At 42.1% G+C, this 22,841-nt stretch overlaps 1 protein-coding gene across 3 annotated transcripts in view; it reads right to left on the reverse strand.

The window, feature by feature from the left end:
* Nucleotides 1–371: 371 nt before the first annotated feature.
* The window catches only part of ACTA2 (actin alpha 2, smooth muscle), a 38,239-nt gene continuing 15,769 nt past the window's right edge, over nt 372–22,841 (reverse strand). For 2 of the 3 annotated variants that reach the window (XM_073353781.2, XM_073353780.2), the window contains 8 exons: nt 12,943–13,113; nt 10,254–10,382; nt 8,272–8,382; nt 6,797–6,881; nt 6,542–6,703; nt 6,094–6,285; nt 2,786–2,967; nt 372–645 (listed from right to left, as the gene is read on the reverse strand). In XM_073353781.2, coding sequence (XP_073209882.1) covers nt 502–645; nt 2,786–2,967; nt 6,094–6,285; nt 6,542–6,703; nt 6,797–6,881; nt 8,272–8,382; nt 10,254–10,382; nt 12,943–13,071 — 1,134 coding nt within the window. In that variant the 5' untranslated portion in view covers nt 13,072–13,113 and the 3' untranslated portion in view covers nt 372–501. Of the gene's footprint in view, nt 646–2,785; nt 2,968–6,093; nt 6,286–6,541; nt 6,704–6,796; nt 6,882–8,271; nt 8,383–10,253; nt 10,383–12,942; nt 13,114–15,753; nt 15,802–22,841 lie in introns of those variants that run through there. The other variant, XM_073353779.2, reaches the window with a different exon arrangement.

Here is a 22,841-nt window from a genome sequence, read left to right on the forward strand (position 1 = left end):
TCTGAGCAATTCCCCTGCTTTGACTGACACACATGCACACCACTGATGCTAAAAGAATGGGTCAGTCCCCCCACAAAGCCTGTGTGTATCAATCAATAATACTAACAGCTACAGTGTGGTGTGAGACCAGAAGCAGACTACACCTTGTTGTGATGACACCAAATCATGGCTCTACTTGGGGCTACTCAGCACCTCTGAAAATCAGGTCTTCTCTTTAGGTGCCTAAATGTGAATAAGGCTGGGACAGGTACGTAAGTGTTTTCTGCTATTACCACTGTTGAATGAAGATGAAACCAGTTTAGAAGCCTCCCCGAGAGCACACACGCTCTTTTGTAAAATAAAAGAGGTTACTAGATGCATATTTACTATTTATTCAAAAAATACATCATAACCAATTAGAGCCATTATTATGAAAGATTTTGGAATGAAATGATAAGAACGTATTTATTCCTGAATACATTGACAGCAATGTGCTGAAAAATACATATACAGATAAGCAGATTAAAAGCATTTGCGGTGAACAATGGATGGGCCAGCTTCATCATATTCCTGTTTGCTGATCCACATCTGCTGGAAGGTGGACAGGGAGGCAAGAATCGAGCCACCAATCCAGACGGAGTACTTACGCTCAGGAGGAGCAATGATCTGTTAAAGAACAATACCACCTTGTGTTATGGGGTAAACATGTTTGGTGACAAACCGACTTAACAATGATACTTGATGTTAATGGAACCCCTTTGGAAAAGCTGCAGTGGCATCGCTGACATTTCATTAGGCCACTCACGTGTGAGCTCCGGTCCAACATTTCATAGTCAGGGGATAGTCGGAGCCAAGCTGAGACCAAGAATTTGAGCACCCTCCCCGTCAAAGCAGTACCAGTGACTGCAAGCACTGGGAAGCAGGGGAAGCTACAGCCCTTGAAACATTTAAAGCCAAACTGGCTAATGGATTGGAAAATATATTAAGGGACAATCGTGCAAGTGCAGAGGGATGGACAGTGGTTCTCACACTGTGGTTTGTGGAACCATTTCCTTCGTGGCAGGGAGATTGTGATAGTTCAAGAGCCGAGGGATTGTGGTGACAGGAAAGGAACTTTTTTTTAGCAAGTGATCAGCAGAAAGAAAAGGTTGGAAAATGCCTGGAGAAGGGGCAGGGGCACCAGAATGGGGGGAGGGGGAAAAAAGGAGGCTATGGCCCCATTTTTACCTGCCTTAATGGCAAGAGACAGGTGGGGGAGGGAGCAGAGAGGAGTGAGCAGGGAGCAGGGCCACAGGGAAGAGAGAGTGGGGCAGGGACCCAAGAGAAAGGGGAGGAGTGGGGGCGGGGCCACAGTTGGGGCACCGGTGGCTCCACCCCACACTTCTAGAGCACTTCTGGCCCTCCTGAGTAGGGGCCTGATCGAATCCCAGGGAAAGCAATAGCTGTGTCTTTGAGTCTTTAGACTCCTCGCATCAATGGGAAACATGTTAACTTTGAGTAAAATTTTCAAAAGTCCCTGAGAGTGGGATTCACAAGGTCACTACAGCACCTAACTGTTAGGTGCCCTGCCACCATGGGAATTCACAACCCTGGCTTAGGCACCCAGGCTCCCTGCACAGTGCAGGGGGAGAGTTTGTCCCCTAACAAAGAGATTCATAGAATCCAGCAAGCGAAGAATGAACGGCCTAGGCTAGCCAGTGCAAAATGCTGGGGAACTGGGTGTGGCCTAAGCCCTGACCCTCAAAAGGGTTAGGTACCTAACTCCACACAGGAGGGCGGCACCTCCCTCCAGTCAGGATTCTCAGCTTTGAATCCCCTCCTGGAATCAGGTGCCTGAGCCAGGCCAGCCCTTTCTTAGGAAAACCAGAGGACAATAAAAAGCTGGATAAAAACCTCCCCTCAATAGCCCTGTGGTTAGAGCACTCATGTAGGGTGTGGAAGGCTTGGATTTAAATCCCCTCTCTGTAGAGCAGGGGCTTAGCACCCGGGTGAGTGCTCTATCTACTGGTTTATTGAGTATACTGGGTAGGTCTCAATCCCTCCCGCGGAAGCTGCCCCACTTTGTGTAAAATACTTAAATATCCACTGGACGAGAGAGCAAGATTGACTCGATAGTTGGTGCTCAGGGCACTCCCTGGGACCTGGGAGACCCCAGCTCCAGCCTCTGCTCCACTCGGTATGAAGTCTTTAAATAGTCACTGGGATGTCTTCAACAGGCAAGACAGAGAGAGCCACCCCAGAACACCCCATCGCCCAGTGGTTAGGGCTCTCACCTGAGGGGTGGAAGACCTGGCTTCAAGTCCCTACTCTACATCAGGCAAGAGGATTTGAACCTAGGTCTCCCATTTCCCACAATCCCACATCCCGCAATAACCACCAGGTTATTGGGTTTAAAGGGCAGCTCCACATCCTCAGGCTGTGCTTTGGACGGAGCCCAATCTGGCATGTGACAGTCACTGGCCAGGCACATGGGGGGAGTAAGCTCCTACACAGAAAGGGCTGAAGTAACTTGCTCCATGCCGGGATCAAGGGAGGAACTGGGATTCAGTCACAATTCATTCTCTGCTCTCCTTTTGAGGCAACGCAGTTACCTGCCACCCCTTACTCAGGGCAGATTATACAGTTACAGTCTAGCCCAGAGTAAGGTACAGCTCATCTTGAATCAGGGTGGCAAAACTGGCCTTTTGCTAGCAAGCAGGATATGTATGGGTGATTACTTGAGAAAACATGCACATGAAAGAGTTGAACCCCACCGCCCCACACACACATTTTTGCAAAAATCTGCCTACAAATACTTGTGCTGTACCTTGATTTTCATCGTACTGGGAGCCAGAGCAGTGATTTCCTTCTGCATCCGGTCAGCAATACCCGGGTACATCGTAGTACCACCAGACAGGACATTGTTTGCATAAAGGTCCTTTCTGATATCAATATCACACTTCATGATGCTGTTGTAAGTAGTTTCATGAATGCCAGCAGACTCCATGCCTGTGAAAAAATAGCAGAAGGTTTAGAATAAGCCATAAGTGAGTACGTAGTCTTCACACTGTTAAGTAAAATGAATAGAAGCTGCTGTTCAGAAGGCACCAGTCTCCAAGGCTTGTGCAGAGTCATTCTGCTGCCGGCTAAACTACTTAGAATATGTCTATGCTACGGCGGTGCGGCTGTGGTGCCGCAGTGTAGACAACGCCCGTGTCAGCGGAAGGGGTTTTCCCATTGATGTAGTTAATCCACTTTTCTGAGGTGGGAGCTAGGTCAACAGAAGAATTCTTCTGTCAAGCCAGCTGCATCTACAGTGGGGATTAGGTCAACCTACCTAGGTCACACAGGGTGTGAACATTTTCACAGCCCTAAGTGATGTAGCTAGGCTGATCTAATTTTTAGGTGTAGACCAGGCCAGAAGTCAGCAGTTATTTGGGGCACAGATTGCTTGTGTAATTGTTTCAAACAAGAAACCAAAGGGTCTGGAATGAAAGAGGAGTAGAGTCGCCATTAGAATTTTCCATCCAATTTCAAACGGATTATAAGAATTCCTTACAGCTTTACTGAAATCTTGGTTTTAGAAAAACTAATCAGCTCAGAGCTGGGCTAGCCTATGTATGTCCTAGGAACGTTAGGTGTGTAACACTATTATTGCTGGTTTCAGAGTAGCAGCTGTGCTTCCATAGTCTGTGTTCGCAAAAAGAAAAGGAGGACTTGTGGCACCTTAGAGACTAACCAATTTATTTGAGCATAAGCTTTTGTGAGCTACAGCTCACTTCATCGGATGCAACAATTATTGCTGGTTGGGAATCCTGCCCTCTCACAAGACCTACAGGTGATTCCATTTGGTTTCGTGGCAGCCTATACTCATGTCTGTTCACTAGCATGACACGGTGCTAATGCCTCTTTCCTAAGGCACAGGCGCCAAATATACTCCGGTTTAGACAGCCAGTGTACATAAGAATTAAAGTGTCATTTTCCTTTCATCTATTAGCACACTGAAAGTACAACAGAATCATAGAATAACAGGGTTGGAAGAAGGGACCTCAGGAGGTCATGTAGTCCAACCCCCTGCTCAAAGCAGGACCAATCCCCAACTAAATCATCCCAGCCAGGGCTTTGTCAAGCCTGACCTTAAAAACTTCTAAGGCAGGAGATTCCACCACCTCCCTAGGTAACGCATTCCAGTGTTTCACCACCCTTCTAGTGAAAAAGTTTTTCCTAATATCCACCAATAGTGACACTTCCTAGTTAAAGAACACCTCTGGGAGGAAATACAGCCTTCCTTGGCTATTTTTTAAAGATATGGTTATATTACTTTGCTGTTTCTGTTCCCTGATGGGATGAGTAATTCTTAGCACCAGGTTTCCTGTGTGAATCTTCGTATTTACAAATTCAATACTCACCTTCCAAGAGTATTCTCCAATTTTGCTTAAAATCTGCTCTGTGCATGAATCTCTTGCCAATAAACTAATTGTCCTCTGGTAGTTATGGAAAGCAAAAGCAAAAGGGGGCAAATCCAATCAAAGCAAATTATGATCATTCAATATTTATATTACAGTAGCATCTAGAGGCCATGATAAGGATCAGGACCCATTGTGCAAGGTGCTGTAAAAATAGGTGTGAGAAGATCCCTGCCCCTTAGAGTTTACAATCTATGATGAGCAGCATAAAAAGAATATGGAGATGTAATAATTTTCTGGTCAATGAGGGGAAGTTGTTGTATATTGGGTTATAAGACTTTCCTGTATGAATGTACTGATCTACTTTAATAGGGGACTGTGAGAAAAAGAAGCAGGGAAGCAACACAATATATGCAACTTACCATTTCCTAGCAAACACTTAGAGGGAAATTACAATACAATGGCCTACCTCCTGTCTCCAACCCAAAGTTACACACCAATTTTGCCAATGTGGGGGAACATACATATCAAAGCTCTATAAACAATTAAATAGCTTGCTCTCTGGGAAGGAGGGTAATCAAAAGAATGAACCGCTTTTAAATGGATTCTCCTCGAAGCAGAGGGGAGTGACATTCTTTTGTGAGTTAAGGGAACAGACTATGTCATCCAGACCCTTTGGGCCTTAGGGGTCTATAGGAAGCTAAGACCAGGATCCCCGTGTGGAAGATGGATAGATACCTGGTAAGCAAGACATTCATCAAGTCTGAGTATTGCTGACAGACCTAATTTCTCTTAAATGGTTTTGTTCTAAATAAATACTACTTTGCTTTAAGGAGGCTGCTTGGTTACTGAGTACCACTGTCATTGCTCCTGGAGAGAACAGACTAGCAGGTGCTGAACATAAGTCACATCTGCTGAGGTAATCACAGCTGATCACTGGGGAGCACAGCCCAGGGCCTGTTCTGAGAGTGGAAGAATCACGTGGTTCCACCCCAAGAGAGATTTAAACCTGAGACCTGAGCAGAGGGCATTTGGAGAGACCAGGAAGGGTCAGAAGAGCAGGTATTCACAGCTTCCATTTAATGGTCCAAGGATACAAATGGAAAACAGAAGTGAATTTTGAATTTCCAGTGATATCTATGATTTATAGGAAGTGCACAGAGTCCCAGGGAAGCAATGATCAATGAACAATGATCCTGACAAAGCAGAAATAAAATCTTCGGACCAAGTTCTGAGCTGCTGTGGTGGGTAGGACCCCAGGGGTAGTTCACCCATTTAAGGCAGATCTGAATTAGACCCTTCAACGTTTTTTTTTAAGCATTACATTTGGCTCCTTAACATGCATCAGCTTTCACATTGTCTACTAATGAGCTGGGGAGTGACTTGTTGGTCCAAGGCTATTAAAGCACAGTAGCTGACTGTACAATACATGAAACGATGCTGATCTCTATCTAGGAGAATAGGAATGAGTAGTTTTTGTTTTTATTTTGAAAGTGTATATTACTTAGCTGATGAACTGTGACTTGACATTAAACTCCTTTACATGAATGGTGCTGTTATAATATAGACCCACATTAACTGAAAATATATACTAGAACATATGCATCTATAGGCACCGTATGCTGTAGTCTACTTAAACGAATGTGGAGCAGGGTGTGGTTAGGAATTAAAGGAGCACAGGGATGAGCTATTAACATAATTTACCAAAAGAAGAAATCAATTAACTTACCAATGAAGGAAGGTTGGAATAGGGTCTCAGGGCAGCGGAAACGCTCATTACCTATGGTGATCACCTGCCCATCAGGCAGTTCATAGCTCTTCTCCAGAGAGGAGGAAGAAGCAGCAGTGGCCATCTCATTTTCAAAGTCCAGGGCCACATAACACAGCTTCTCCTTGATGTCACGGACAATTTCACGTTCAGCTGTTGGCAGGACTCAGACTTTAGAATGGGAGTTAAAGATTCATGCATTTTAACAGATTGTCCATCACTTTACCCCACCAGCTCTTCCAAACAACTTGTGAAAATAAATTCTCTCTTAGTAATGCTGGGTGGGTATTTTATATTCTGCTCAATTTCTTTATGCTTCTGCTGCAGCTCTAAGAACAACCACTGATCTTTTAAGGCTATCAGGAATTTTACATATTAAGCAAATCTTCTAATTTACTATTGTCCTTACCAGTAGTCACAAAGGAATAGCCACGTTCAGTGAGAATTTTCATGAGGTAGTCGGTTAAGTCTCGGCCAGCTAGGTCCAGACGCATGATGGCATGGGGCAGGGCATAGCCTTCATAGATTGGCACATTGTGGGTGACACCATCACCAGAGTCTAGTACAATCCCTTTGAGAAAGCAGTACAGATGTCAGTTGACCTCAGATTCCCATTTTTTTAAACTTCACATTTTCCCTTCCCAAAGATCCCAAAGTCACATACCCGTGGTACGTCCAGAAGCATAGAGGGACAGAACAGCCTGAATAGCTACATACATGGCTGGTACATTGAAGGTCTCAAACATTATCTGAAATGTAACAATAGCAAATCAATGTAGCTATAATCATTTTTTAAAATTACAAACAATAAGTAACTCATTAGAGAGAGGAAAAGGGGGGGTTAGTACAGATTATTGGCAAGCAGTGGAAGGGAGAAAATCAAGTGGTATTCTGTATAAATTCTCTATATGTAGGCTAGGGCACCAACTATTCTGGATTTGTTCACGTGTGCATTTTCTCTCTCACACACACAAACACACACACAGCATCACTTATAGTATTTTATTTTCATCAAATAGCTGAGATCAGAATTTTGAGTGGAAAAAAACCCACTACTCTTTTTTAAAATAGCCTTTCATTTAAAAAAAAAAGGATTTAAATGCTGAAATGTGGCAGCTTGTATAGGCTGGTTCAATGACCTAATAAAAAAAGTTTAAACTACAGAAACATGGTAAATTTGACAACTAGACAGACAAGGTGGGTGAGGCAATGTCTTTTATTGGACCAACTTCTGTTGGTGAAAGAGACAAGCTTTTGAAAGCGTTTGAAAAGCTTGTCTCTTGCACCAACAGAAGTTGGTCCAACAAAAGACATTGCCTCACCCACCTTGTCTCTCTAATATCCTGGGACCAACACTGTTTCAACAATAGTACAAACAACAATTTGACAACTAGCACCCCTGCCCTCCCTTCCATAACTATTTTATTATCATGAATATCAATGACATATGATGTACAATTGTTGTGAGTCTAACTGTAATGATCATATAAAAATGATACAGAATCCACAAAGATTGAAATGATTTCAGAGGAAGCTTCTCAATGCTATTACAGTGTCAGAAAGGGGCTTGGGTCCTGGACTTTTCACCATATTATAGCTTTTGAAAAATATGGTTAGGAAATCTAACTTAACCAGGGCAAAGGACAGAAATTCAGAGCACTGGCTACTACTTTATATTCAACCCTAACTACAGTTTCTAAATTTGTACGACCTGTGGTACATATTAACCCAAAAGTGACTAGGTTTTACTGGCGTTTTAGCACAGCAGACAATGAGTACAGTAATACCTTCACTCTGAATGCTCTTTCTCCTATGAGGAAAGGAGTACTTGTGGCACCTTAGAGACTAAGGTGCCACAGGTACTCCTTTTCTTTTTGCGAATACAGACTAACACGGCTGCTACTCTTTCTCCTACGAGGTTAAACATTATTTCATTAATTTAATTGACTTACTGGGGAGCTTTGATGTGGGTGATCTCTGTTCATGTGATTCTCTAGGTATGAAAATTTATCCTTGTTGCTTGTCTCTTAATTTACCTGGCACGCCCATCTGTCATTTGCTCTGCATAGAAGGGAAGCACTCTGGCCTTTCTAAATAGCTAGTAATGACCATACTATATTCAGATACTGGTATGCTTACCTGGGTCATTTTCTCTCGGTTGGCTTTTGGATTCAATGGAGCCTCAGTAAGCAGAGTAGGGTGCTCTTCAGGGGCAACACGCAGCTCATTGTAGAAAGAATGATGCCAGATCTGGAGACAATAAGAAAAGGCAAAATGAAGAAACATCAGCAACCAACAGTCCATAAGCATAGCAGTTACTTCCAGCCACATACCATGCCCCGCAGCTACAAGTGCTTCTAGCACCAGAAATTGGCCAACAGTATCTGACATGCAGTTATCCCGGATGGACATGCCTGAATTCATAGTGAAAAGCTAAGTGATCAGCACCTGCAACCTACCTCGGGTTTTACCACTAATAATGTTTTGCTTATTGAAAATCAGTTTGGGGACTCCTAAGTTAACACAAAATAAATACATTGAGCTTCAAAAAGCAGATAAAGACCTTTATGTTGTTTTTGGTTTGGAGAAAAATGTACAGTGAAACAGCATCCACTGAAATAACTTGGATCACAGTTTGGTTTGGATTAATTATTTTTTTTCACACTAGCCATCTGTCCATTTAGAGAAGTGAAGAAAACCTCTCATTCCAGATGGAAAGGGAAAAGGTCCATGAAAATAGATTTACATAAGCAACGTAGAGACTGCAGTGTGACTCTTTGTAGGTGGAATGAATTATAATAAAAGTGGCATCCATACAGGCAATGATCAGTTTTTGTGTTTACACACTGTTCTTTGCTACAATAATTTTGTGACTCTTTCTAATGAGCAACATCAGTAAAATCGGACACACCTTAGGATCCAATGAATTTGGCCCTTCAGACCTGGGGCAGACTCCTCAAAAGTTCTATCAGCAAATAAATCCAGTTTCCCAATATTCCTCAATGTGTCTTTGATGTTGGCCTCTTTCTATAACATCTGCATGGCTCTGTAATAGTGTTCAGTAGATAACAGGACTACTGAAAACTGTTTCCTAGATGGAAAAGACTAGATTTCATGGGTGGATATGTCCTATGCTTGTCTGTAGAATTTCTCTGAGGTCAGTTGTTTCCTTGGAATTCATAACTAGCTCCACAAGCAATTTGCTTTTATTCCAAACAGATTCAGTTAAAAAAAAATCCTGTTATCTATTGCCTTCCCACTATTAACTCTCATTCTTCCCAAACACAAAATCTTGGGCCAAGTCAGTGACAGTGAGGGAGTTAACATTCTGATGAACAGTAACATCTTGTATATTGTTTCTTTGTATTGATTTTTACATATATATAAAATTGTTTCCAAAGCATTGGTGGTCACAGATCAGTTTGCACTTTGGGCTTTTGGATTGGGGAAGTGTCACTATCTTGCTAAAGCGCTGATCCTTCTGCTGTTAAAGCCAATAGGAACACTTCTGTCTAGGCCTGAGCACTTTTGTGATGTGTTGTACTGCTTGCACAGTTCCGAACTGCTCTAGTTCTGTAGAACTACTTTAAATAGCTACATCATCAGCATCTTATAGATAAGTTTCAACAGTCTGTGGCAACAGACCTGGCTCTAGAGGCACTAAGTCTTGGATTTGAATGGTGGCTGTGCAATTGACTCATTAGGGCCCCAGTCCTGCTAAGCATATGCATAACATAGCTCGCATGAGTAGTCCCACTGACTTCAAAGTCATGGGTGAGTTTAAATGCTTTGCACGATCGGGACACATGTGGCCTTACTCAAGTCAACCTCTCTGATTCAGCTTCCCCATCTACAAAATGGATATAATATTCACATACCTTACAATAACTAGCCAGGTTTACACGTCACCTTGGAGAGTAAAATAATAAGTAACACTCATTAGCTCTGGGGTGCTGAATATATGTTAATTATTACTAGATCAGCTCCAATATTCAAAAATAAAATACAATACTACTGGATAGCATGACACTTCAACTTTCAAATTACTTTGTAATCTTTCACTATTGCACCCAAGTAATTATGTCTAACTGGTGACTTATGTAAACAAAGTGTTTAAATACCTTCTCCATGTCGTCCCAGTTTGTGATGATGCCATGTTCTATGGGGTATTTCAAAGTCAGGATACCTCTCTTGCTTTGAGCTTCATCCCCTACGTAGCTGTCTTTTTGACCCATACCCACCATCACGCCCTAATAAATTACATAAAGAATGTGACTATCTCAGTGAGAGGTGCTAAGAAGCAATCAGAACACTAACTGTGAAATAAACATATGCAATTTTACACACTGGTAGCAAGTTTACAAAACATTCATTGACTACTAATCTTGGGAGTATTACTTTTATCTTTAATGCAAAAATTACATCGTTTATTTACAATATTATAAAGCTCTGGAGTTCATGTTCTTATTATAATTAAGTATGTAGAGTAAGCAACACAAGCCTAAATATAAAAATCACCAATACAATGTAGAGAAATTAAAGATGGATTTTTAAATAATAATTTGATCCCTAAGTAGTAGTCATGGAAGAAACTATCACTCAACCAAATACATCTCTGGAGAGAAAAAACTCTACATAGTGCCATTTAGTGGTAAATAATGAACACTACATTTTTCAAATTTACCCAAGGGCTATATTTGGCTGTATTTTCCAGAGTGGAAGAACAGCTATCGCTAGCTATTAAAAATGTTGGCAATTTTGAAAATGTAAATACAGTTGGCTGCTTTTACTGTATTGTGTTCTTGTCAGAGCATGATAATTACATACTCCAACCCTTTTGCTTCTCAGACTGATCCATCTTGGAGACTGATTACTTTGATCTTGTGATTTTGTGATGTCTGTAACTCCGTGAGACAGTCTGAGAGCTGATCCAGGATGTGGATGATTCTGCATGCAATTGCATGCAAGCACTTATTTTCATTATGACTAATCCGTTTTTGAACAATGAATATAATCAGTACAAAGAAAAGGAGTACTTGTGGCACCTTAGAGACTAACCAATTTATTTGAGCATGAGCTTTCGTGAGCTACAGCTCACAAAAGCTCATGCTCAAATAAACTGGTTAGTCTCTAAGGTGCCACAAGTACTCCTTTTCTTTTTGCGAATACAGACTAACACGGCTGTTACTCTGAAACCTATAATCAGTACACTGGCTACTGAAAATGGCATTTGAATTACTATTTATTATTTGCAGTATGCTAGTGCCCAGAGATCTCAAGCAGGATCTGGGCCCTGTTGTGGTAAGTAGAGGTATATTGGGTCCCTTTCACAAAGAGCTTAAAATGCCATATGCTGTTTGCATGATCGCTATGCAGCCTCGATTTAAAAGCAAAAAGAAAATAGAAAAAACGAATCATCCGTAAACTCGCCCCAGGGGTGGGGGAGTCTCTGATGGCACAGCAGCATCCTCTTGCTCATGCTGTGGAAGCCTCAGGCACTTAGCTTCGGAGCTTCTCACCCATCCTCTCCATGATACAAAACACTTAAACCATTGCAAGGTACCCAACAGTCCATGCAATGAATTGTCCAGTATAATAAGCATAAAATGATTCAAAACAGGTAGTAGCTGCCAGTTTGTTTTATTCTAAGTAATCTGTCTCAGACACAGAACAGATGGAATTCAAATGCCATGCTGTTAGCTTCTTTCATAGTTCCAAAAGGAGACCAGGAAGAGTGTGAACACTTTCAGCTACATGGTCAGATCATGGGCTACGTTAGGGTAGCTTTACTCTCCTTACAGTGTTACTGTACTAGAATCTAATCCAAAGCCTCCTGAAATCAATGGGAACCTTGTGATTGTCTTCAGTGGGCTGAGGATCAGGTGCCTAGTCCTAAATTACCCTAAAACTAATTTACCCAGCCACTGGAGGATTCCCATTGCTCAGGGATCCTAGATTGGAGCAGAGCCCCCCAAGCTGATCCTGAAGCCCCCAGTCCCAGCAGCCAGCCCAGCAAGGTGTGATCTAGGTGCCTCAATACCACAGTAACTGCCTGCAGCTTGCTCTAGCTTGTGCTGCTAAGGATGTGGCTCATAAGCTGTGTAAATTCTATAGCATTCAGATGAAAAATGCCTTAGCACACATGATACAGCCTGTTCTATGTTATGTTGTAAAATACTTATCTGGGAACTAACCACCCCTTTCCCCCACCCTCCAAGCTTATGAAATTCTTTCTGGCAAGTAAATAAAGCAGAACAAGGTTCTGGGTGAAAAAAATCAGAAGTTTTTAAATTTCAATGAAAAAAACTGGCAACATTTTTTGGTCATTTTGTTTTAACTCCACCCCCACCCCATGTTTTCAACCAGCTTTTAGAGTGGTCAACATTTGTACACACATCTAATTTTTTTTAACCACAGGAAAGCAGAGAAGACAGTGGGCCCAGTGACAGGGTGATCCAGAGCCAAGGGAAAAAGGATGGGATATTGAAAACTTTCAGGAAAAGGACTTCTCCCACCAGACAACAGATCAGAGATAACTCAGACATGTACACCTGCAGGGCCTGCCTGGTCTTATTGATCTGGAAATATCATGCAAATTAATGACTTGCAGCTACAGCACCTGCCTCTGTGGTCTTATCAGATCTCAAACTAAGCAGGACTAGGGTTGGCAAGTACTTTCAGGGAACAAGTGGGTGCTCGAGGAAATGGTGTTGACATTTAAGGAGGTGAGTCACTACTATCTCTAATACATTCTGTTTACCCCCCCACCCCCGCATGTGTGTGTTCAGAATAATTGAACTGATAATTCACCTGGTGCCTGGGACGACCCACAATGGAAGGAAAAACCGCTCTTGGAGCATCATCCCCAGCAAAGCCAGCCTTACAAAGTCCTGATCCATTGTCACAAACCAGGGCAGTGCTGTCCTCTTCCTCGCACATCTTCTAAGTCAACGTCCTCAGGCCTTTCAGACAAAAACAGCCCTACAAAAATAACACACAGACAATGGAACAATTCTGCAGGCAAAATGCAGGGGCTGCTGCATAAAGTGGACCTGCCATGGTCAGGATAAGCATGACATCCAGTAGGAACAAGAACATTATTAACAGACAGTGTAGGGATTCAAAAGAGAGTGTTAATCTCAGAGTGCAGGAGCCTCATATTCCACCTGCCCTGCAGAAAGGGGAGGTGTTTAAAACAAAAACAAAACAACTCACAGGAATTCAATGTTATTCAATGGAATTCCCCCTGAAGGACAGGAAGTCTGATCTTTGGAGAGATGGAGTTTTAATGGCTTGAGGATGGTACATATATTTATATTTTAGTGTATACATTCAGTGCTGGACTGGCATCTCTAGAGATAAAAGGTACAGTACAGGAAGGGGCAGTGTAAGTTTCCCAGTGCTACCCATCACCAGGCCAAGCTCCTGCCCTAGATGAACACTTCTAAGGGTGAGAGGGTAGCTTGCCATGGGCTTCCTTGAGTTTGCCAACAATGTTGTCAGATGGGAACCATTATAATAGTGGCATTTTTGTTATGGACACTAGAAACTGCACTAAGATGAACACCTCATTTCATACACACAATTGCTTGTTTGTTTAAAAAGAGACAGTGATTATGCTAATCAAACCCCTTTCCAAACAGTATTCTAGTGCTTCAGCAAAGATGTCCTCCCTTGAAATTAAAGCTGGAAATCATAGACAGCATCTTCATTTAAAACAGCCTCAAAACACATTGCAGCCGCATTCCAAAGTTGTCTAGAAGATCACTCTCTGCTACTATCCATGGTTATTTTGCCATGGTTCCCAAATGGATTAAATACCACTAAAATTAGTTCCTTTTCTAAAATGATGTTGTAAGGAAAGTGACACATAAAATGCTTTGAAGTATTTTGAATGAAATCAATGAGAAAAACAAGTACTGTGCAGAGATACATTTGTCAGCAGTTCATATTGTTAGAGAGAATCCTCTGAATAGCTCTGGGCCCACTGTTTGGCTTCCAAAGGCCTACATGTGGAATTCAGTGTTTCAAAACTGTGTTGAGGGTTAAGTGAGACAGGGACAAGAAGAGACACAGTTGACTGCACACACTCATTAAGAAATTCTGAAACGGGGGGGAGGGTACGGGGGGTAGAAATGTAGGAGAGGGTGGGAGTCAGGTTGAAGTGATGCACTGCTGAGGTGAAGGGGAGTGCATGTTGGGTAGCCTCAACAGCAGAAAAGACTAAAGAGTGAAAAATGGAAAATTCCCCCAAAATGCGATTTGTACTGCCACTGTGCAGAAAAGGAATCCAGGAGACACTGCCCAGTTCAGCTACTGTATGCTGCAGAGATGCTGGCTGCCAGCAGAAAAGTTGATACATAAATGCTAACTTGAAATGTTCTAGGTTTTCTGTATTGGGGAAAAAAGGAGGCGTTTTACAGTTGTACACAATTATGCATTTCTTAGGGGCAAGAGCTATTTGTGTTTAAGCATTCACTTAATGGAGTACGACTTATCTACCATGCATGAACAGCCCAGTTTGGAACAAATCATTTCCTAATTAGGAAATAGACTCTCAAAAGTCTGCTTTTGGAACAGAGTTCGAGGTCAGGGGGTTTGCTCAAACCAAGGCAAACTAGTGCTGTGCCAAAAATCACTTGGGGGAAGGGAGAAGGAAATGCTACATTTCTGAGCTTAGGGGACTCTAAATGAAAACCATATTTAGTAATAAAGCACCAAAGTTGAAGAAATCAAAGCTGAATGATTTCAGACAGGACTCTCTGCAGTCAAACACTGATTTACAGCTCAGGACTGCCATGGAGTGCAGCAGTAACATTCTACGGTAGCAATTAACACAACATTGTGGAATAAGGTAAACATGCACTATACATCTCAGGTGATTAAAACATGGATTTAGTTGTTAGCCTCCTTGTTGCTGCATGCTTTCTGTTCAGAGAGAGAGAAAACTGATCCCAGAACCTCCCCGCACAAGACTGATAAAAGATTCCAAACGCATAAGAAACATTCTATCTGTAATCCATTTCTTATATAGAATGCTTGGCATTTTACACAATGGGTAGCTTTCTGTGTAAACAGACATCATCATCATCATATCATGCAAGCTACCAATATCACGATCTTTCACATATTTAGCACATTTAAAAGCATGCTCCCAATAACCTTTTCTAACCCAGCATGCCAATGTACAGTAAGTCTACAGCACTAAGACACATCTATGAGAAACCGTAAACTGAATCCCATCCTATAGCTAGATCCAACTGGCCAATTTAATCTATTGAATCCAAAGCAGATATGCCAGGGGTGAATTTGGCCCAGTGTGTTTAAATAGGAACACTCTCATAATTTCAATCATGTAAATATTTTAAATATACCTTTTAATATTATTTTACTGCTGATGTTACAGGTGAAATGACTTGGTAGAACTACACTTTTTCTAAGACTGTAAAATATCTTAAACATAAAGGCAATAAAATATAAAATGTTTATCAGTACAATTTTAATATGAAATATAGGACAAGCTACATAAGAATAATACATCCTCCTGAACAGTTTCTGCTTTTTCTTTGTTAGTAAAAGTCCTCCTGAAATCTGTCAAACTGTTGGTTCAGTGCCACTTACCCTGACAGTGCTTGGCTGGGGATAGCTGCTCTGGGACGGTACACTGTGAAGCTGAAAGCTGTAAGGTTATATAGCCCCTTGGCCTGTTCCCTCCCACTAGCTTCCCAAACAAGGAGCAGAGACAGACTTCACTCCATCTCTCAGTCTAGCAGAACCATATAGGGATCTCAGAACAAAAACCTCTGATCTGGGTGGCCATGGGTCTTTTCCACTGCATTCCACTGCACTACTCCTGAAACAGGAGGAGAATTCAGCTGTGTAAGATAAACACTGCAAAACTTCATGATAACTGCTAAAATGCACTGAGATATTGTACCAGTGACAGAGAGCCTCATCTGCAAAATACAAAATAGCATAAAAAGCTATGGAGTAGAGACAGCAGCCAGTTATAGAAAAGGGGTTTCTAGAGAATCCCTGCCTTCACGTTCACATTAGCTAAAGATTATTTGGCAAAAGCAATAAAAATGATTGTGGTAAACACACGAGTTGTTGAACTTTGTCACAAATGCTGTTGAAAGTGGCATATAAATAGATGACTCCAGTAGATCAATAGCGTTAATGGGAATAGGAGTTCTGAAGGGCATTCTCATTTGACTCTCTGGGGCACATAGTTATGTAGGGCACAGTAGAAATGCTTTAATTCTGTACTGGTTGTAAAGTTGCACTGTAAGAACAATCCCATGGAGACAAATGTTGCTGATGGGCTGGAATTCTTTTTCTTCCCATAATTGAGTTTTAAATCACTGGAAATACCAGGACCAATTCTTCCCTCATGTAACTCACTGGACAAACTTGGTCCATTAAATTTACATCTCAGACATGTTTTCTGATATAGTTTGCTGCATTATGAGTGGAAAACTAACTCCACAGCTATTTTTAGTGATCAAAATGAGGGTTTCTACTTACATATTGAAAAGTTATTCCCAGGGAATGGCAGGATTTTACAGCTGTAGCCAGCTGTTCTCTACAGAGGCAGACTCTAGTAGAGAAGCTCTTTCATGGGATAACACTGTTTTGCCATTAGACTTGTAGTAAAAAACATAGACCAAAAACCATATTCTCTAACATTTGCATCGCTGAACCATTATGAAAATCAAATTGCCCCAACCATTCCAGGTGAGATCACTGCTTTATGAGCCTTTTCTTACCTGGATGCGTGTGGCTGTGTGCACGTGCCCACAAAACATTTGGTGTCTAATCCTGTAGCCCTAATGCATGAAAACGCCCATAAGACTTGAATGGGAGTTTTCCCAGTGGAAAGATTTAAGGATTAGTAGGCTTCCTTCGGTCTTGAGAGACCATGGGTATGTACCCCTGAGAGGTAAAGAATTTACTGGGTTGGTTTTATGGCAGCTTTGGATGTGGCTGAAGAGACTCACTTGAGAGGGACAATCTCTGCGGCATCTGTCACATTTAAAGGTGATGTTTCGACCCTTTGGGCTTGGCCTTCTACGAGCAATTTCTCCTCAGCTAAACTGGACGGTGTCCTCCCGTAACTCCAAAGACCTTTGTTAAGCTCTTGTTTCCAAAGGCTGTGGCCATGAGTGTGATCTTCCCAGTTATCCACATCCATTTCCATTTCTTTGAGGTCTTGCTTGCACACATCATTGAAAAGCAATTTTGGGCATCCTTTGGGTCTTTTTCCAGATGCCAATTCGCCATAGAGGATGTCCTTTGGGATGCACCCATCATTCATCCGGCACACATGCCCAAGCCAACAGAGGCGTCTCTGTTTGAGGAGTGTTTGCATGTTGGGTATACTGGCATGCTTGAGCACCTCAGTGTTGGTGACTCTGTCCCTCCAGGAGATTCCAAAGATTTGATAAAGGCAACGCATATGAAATCTGTTGAGCCACTTTTCCTGATGAGAGTATAAGGTCCATGTCTCACTCTCATACAAAAGTGTGCTGATAGCATGCATGATATACACAAATCTTTGTGTGTTCTGTCAGTTTGTTGTTTTGCCGTACCTTTTTGCTCAGTCTAGACTTAAGTATTAGGCAAGTAGTATTGATAGTAGATGGAAAGAATTTCGGATAGAGGACCAAAAGGAACTTTTAAGGAATTTATTTTCTTTCGCAGGTCAGAGAAAGAAACTAACAGAAATTATGGAGCATGGGCTACTATTTTTGTAATGATTTACATTTGCCCATCACAAGAGTGTCTGGGCATGTGATATAAAATTTAAAAAAAAAACAATGTGAACTTCCCACAACAGTCAGTATAGGTTTTTCCTTGTATTGCTCCAGCTCATCACCATTGGAAAAATAAAATCTTTCCCAGGAAAGAATAATAGTTAAATAAATGGTTGACCAAAATGATGTATCGTGTATGATTCTCTATAGATTAGTATGTTCAAACCAAAGGGCATGAGAATTTCACATCCCTAAAGATAGCTGAGCCTGATTTTGATACACACCAGTTTTACATCAGCGTAACTCCTTTTACATGCTGATTCACATTGCTGGAAATGATAAGAGAATCAGGACCCACACCGCCAATCCTCAGCTATGCCCAACTAGGAACTGTCAGCCACAGCACCACAACTGATCTTAGCTGTGGCAATGGTATATAGAGAGAGGAAGGAAATTTTAAAAGTAACCAAGTCCCAGTGTATACATGTGGCTTCATGCATTGAATTGGATCAGGGAGCAGTAAAGTCAGTGCAGTGCATGCAATGACAGATGTAACTTGTTCGTGCTGATTCTGTCCACTAAGCAGGCAAGTCCCAATGCCACCTGATGCTTCCATGTGGTCTTCAAGACTAGTCACAATTGGAATGCACTGAAAGAGTCCAATCTGGAGGTGTCAGATATTAGTGGCCAGGGGGAGTCCTGCACCAAAGAAAGGCTGTCACTGGTTAGGTAACAGCAGATTTCAAAACATGTTGCAAGTTATCACTGATATCTGGGAATCCAAGATCAGACCAGGTCCCAGAGTAGCCAAAGGTAGTGAACCTCCTCAGATGAACATACTCTACCAATAGAAAGCAGTTTGAAATCCTTGCTAAATCCTCTAGTTGCTCTCATGGCCAATCAGTAACATAACTGTTGTATCCAGACTGAGGCTCAAACAGCTCGCTCTCATCCACATCCCTGCTTCAGCTCGGTGCCAGGGAAGCAAGGAAATAACATCACTCTGGCTTGAGGAAGAGAAGACATAGTGTAGACCTTGGATATTTGTCCTTTTTGGGGATCTCACCTTGAATTGTTGTCCCAGGGACACTGGAGACACACTCTGAGCATGGGAGAAAAAGCAGCCTAGTCAAGTGGACTCTGTCTTCTTGGCGACTTAGTTTTTTTATTATCATTATTATTATGATTTGATGCCAGACAAGTAGGAGGCCCAAAATAGAACAGAGCAGAATAGAAAAGAAGAATGAGGCTATTGAGAATCAGAATCTAAAGACAGCATGTGAGGGGCCACATTTCTAAATCTGCCTCTAGAATGCCACATGAACAGTTTGTGCGTGCAAAGTGTGTGAGCGTTTCCAAAACTCTTCATTTTTGTCCATACCATTCCCCATTGCAGTTCTTAGCATAGGTGGCATGACAGGAGAAATGGCATGACCAGACTTGGATGGTTAAAGCCACTCTTGTCCCTTCTTCCTTCCCCATTCCATCTCTTCTCAATGGGACCAAGCAAAGCTCTGGTGCACTGAGGATCTGGTTCACTGTTGTCAAGTATTTTTCCAGATATCCATTGCAAAGTTCATTACTGATTCCTTTTATTTTTTTAAAAGGTATTGACTTAATTCATCACATGAATTTTGAGATGTGACACTTACAGAAAATGAGCTTGGGAATCCAGGCTAGCAGTAACTGTACAGCGAATATGCCTGGGGCCTGGGCTGCTGGTACAGTGCTGCCCAAAAGACTGCGGTCTCAGAACTCCATGGGCTAACTAGTAGATGTCATACTTTTTTTTTTGGTAAAGGAGGCCTGAAACTGCAGTATTATCCTGACTTCTGTAGAAAACTGGGAATAAAGTAACCCCAAGCTCTACGATACAACCGCATTTGCTCCAAGCCCTCAGACAGAGACAAACACCTACAAGATCTCTATCAAGCGTTCTTACAACTACAATACCCACCTGCTGAAGTGAAGAAACAGATTGACAGAGCCAGAAGAGTACCCAGAAGTCACCTACTACAGGACAGGCCCAAAAAGGAAATAACAGAACACCACTAGCCATCACCTTCAGCCCCCAACTAAAACCTCTCCAACGCATCATCAAGGATCTACAACCTATCCTGAAGGATGACCCATCACTCTCACAGATCTTGGGAGACAGGTCAGTCCTTGCTTACAGACAGCCCCCCACCCTGAAGCAAATACTCACCAGCAACTACACACCACACAACAAAAACACTAACCCAGGAACCTATCCTTGCAACAAAGCCCGTTGCCAACTGTGTCCACATATCTATTCAGGGGACACCATCATAGGGCCTAATCACATCAGCCACACTATCAGAGGCTCGTTCACCTGCACATCTACCAATGTGATATATGCCATCACGTGCCAACAATGCCCCTCTGCCATGTACATTGGCCAAACTGGACAGTCTCTACATAAAAGAATAAATGGACACAAATCAGACATCAAGAATTATAACATTCAAAAACCAGTCGGAGAACACTTCAATCTCTTTGATCACTCGATTACAGACCTAAAAGTGGCAGTTTTTCCAAAAAAAAAAAACCCTTCAAAAACAGACTCCAACGAGAGACTGCTGAATTGGAATTAATTTGCAAACTGGATACAATTAACTTAGGCCTGAAGAAAGACTGGGAGTGGGTGGGTCATTACACAAAGTAAAACTATTTCCCCATGTTTATTCCCCCCCTCCACCCCTGTACTGTTCCTCACACGGTCTTGTCAACTGCTGGAAAGGGCCCACCTTGATTATCACTACAAAAGGTTCTTCTCCCCAACACACCCCGCTCTCCTGCTGGTAATAGCTCACCTTACCTGATCACTCTTGTTACACTGTGTATTGTAACACCCATTATTTCATGTTCTCTGTGTATATAAAATCTCCCCACTGTGTTTTCCACTGCATGTATCCGATGAAGTGAGCTGTAGCTCACGAAAGCTTATGCTCAAATAAATTTGTTAGTCTCTAAGGTGCCACAAGTACTCCTTTTCTTTTTGTGGCTACAGACTAACACGGCTGCTACTCTGAAACCTCTACATATAGTAGACAAAATACTTACATGCCTTTACTTTATAAGGGAACACAGATTCTTAGGTTTCTGTAAAGCTCTTCCTGCTTAGTTTTAATTGGCTGCTCAGGAATAATGCTCAGCTAAAAATGTCTCTGACTCCCTTTGATTTGGGGATTTCTTTCATGTTGCTACCAATAGCAGAATCTCTAAATGTTTTGGTTTATCTATCTGCAGGTGCTCTCCTGTATCTCACTGATAGGCTTCAAGCATTTCTCTCCACTTATCAGTAAGGAGAGAAACAGCTTTAGGGAGTAGAATGATCATTTAACAACTTGAGTTACTGCAGCTGTCATACAGTTTGATGTATCTGTGAAGTGTCAGACCCAGTATAAACTGTCAGATATACAGACTTGCTAATAGTGTTCTCAGACTGACACTGCCCTCTCTGATGAGGCACTGACTGCTTCCCAAAGAGCTCAAGCAAGTCCAGAACATGGGGTAGGGGTGGGGGAGGAATAGACTTTCTTTCTTGCTTAGGATTTTCCATAAACCATTATTGGCTGTTCAGTACTGAATATTAGCTAAATATTTGGGGCCAGATCCTCAGTCCCTTGTAAGTGTTTTTTGCACTGCTGCAGCTGCCTGACGGGGACTTAAAGGCTACCTTAAGACAGCACTTGAAGATTTTCTCATTGTAGGGGACTCCTCAATAGCTGTAGGTTCCATATAGCCAGCACTATGCCAGCTCTGCCACAGTATCAGGAGCATTTTGGGTCAAGAAAGGGTGAGGCCAGAGTGCAGTTTTGATTGGTGGAGTGGCTCTGTTGGAGCTGCAATCAATTCACACAAGTTCGAGTAGCCTCCAGGCTCATGCAGTTCACGAGGCTCTTTGCACTGGAAGCAGGGCAATGGGAGAGGTACTGTGGCCTAAATTCTCAACAGTGACTAGTGATTTTGGGTGCCTCCCCATTTCAGCACCCAACTTGAGACATTTTAAAGGGTCCTGGTTTTCAGAGGGCATGTACTCAACCCTTTCTAAAGTCAGGCCCCTTTGAGGTGTCTCACATTGGGAACTCAAAAGCTGAGGCGCCCCTCAAACCATATGTTACTTTTGAAAATCTAAACCAATGTCCGGTGGCACTGCTCCCTCCTGACAGCTCTAGGAGCTTTAAGGAAATATTTATTCCCCTCTGCGCCATGCCATTAGGGGATGAGGGAGACTCTAGTTATTAATTCACTCCTGTCCTTCCACCTTCCTGCCAGGGCATATTGCTCTGTGATCTCTCTAATAAAGATCCTTCTAGTCCAAAACCCAAGAGGCATATTCACACCTGAAATGTGTGAATAGTTCTTTTCTGCTCCAATTTATGCACTCTCACTTACACTGATGTTACCTTGGCATAATTCCATTAACTTCAATGAAGTCTCTCCTGATTCACACTAGTGTGAGAATATAATCAGGCTCATTTGATCAGAACTGATTTTGCAAAGTATTCATTTGTTTGTATTTGTCTGGACAGGAAGTCTTCCCATCTGATATCCATTTAACATGTACAAGTAGGCATCAGCAGCTCCAGAGCCATTCACTCTACTCATTTTTCCATTATATAGAAGTAGTCAATCAAAGATGCATGTATATAGGTGCAGTGTGTCTACTTCTGTGCACAGCTGCATTAACCTGGTGCTTATTTCAAGCTTTTACAGTTCCCTATCTAAGTCATGCAGCGGTGGAAAAAAGTCCTTAGAGAACATTTTAAAAAATCTTTTTTAAAATGATATACATATACACAAGGTTGGGTACCTCATGACCTCACTATGACCACTATTACACCCTTCACTGCTTGGGATTTATTGGTTGGTGGCATATGAAGTAAAGCTTTTGTTTATCAAACTTTAGGTAAGAGTTGAAGGTGGAGA

Source organism: Lepidochelys kempii, chromosome 7 (assembly GCF_965140285.1).
Source record: "Lepidochelys kempii isolate rLepKem1 chromosome 7, rLepKem1.hap1, whole genome shotgun sequence".
Taxonomy (NCBI): domain Eukaryota; kingdom Metazoa; phylum Chordata; order Testudines; family Cheloniidae; genus Lepidochelys; species Lepidochelys kempii.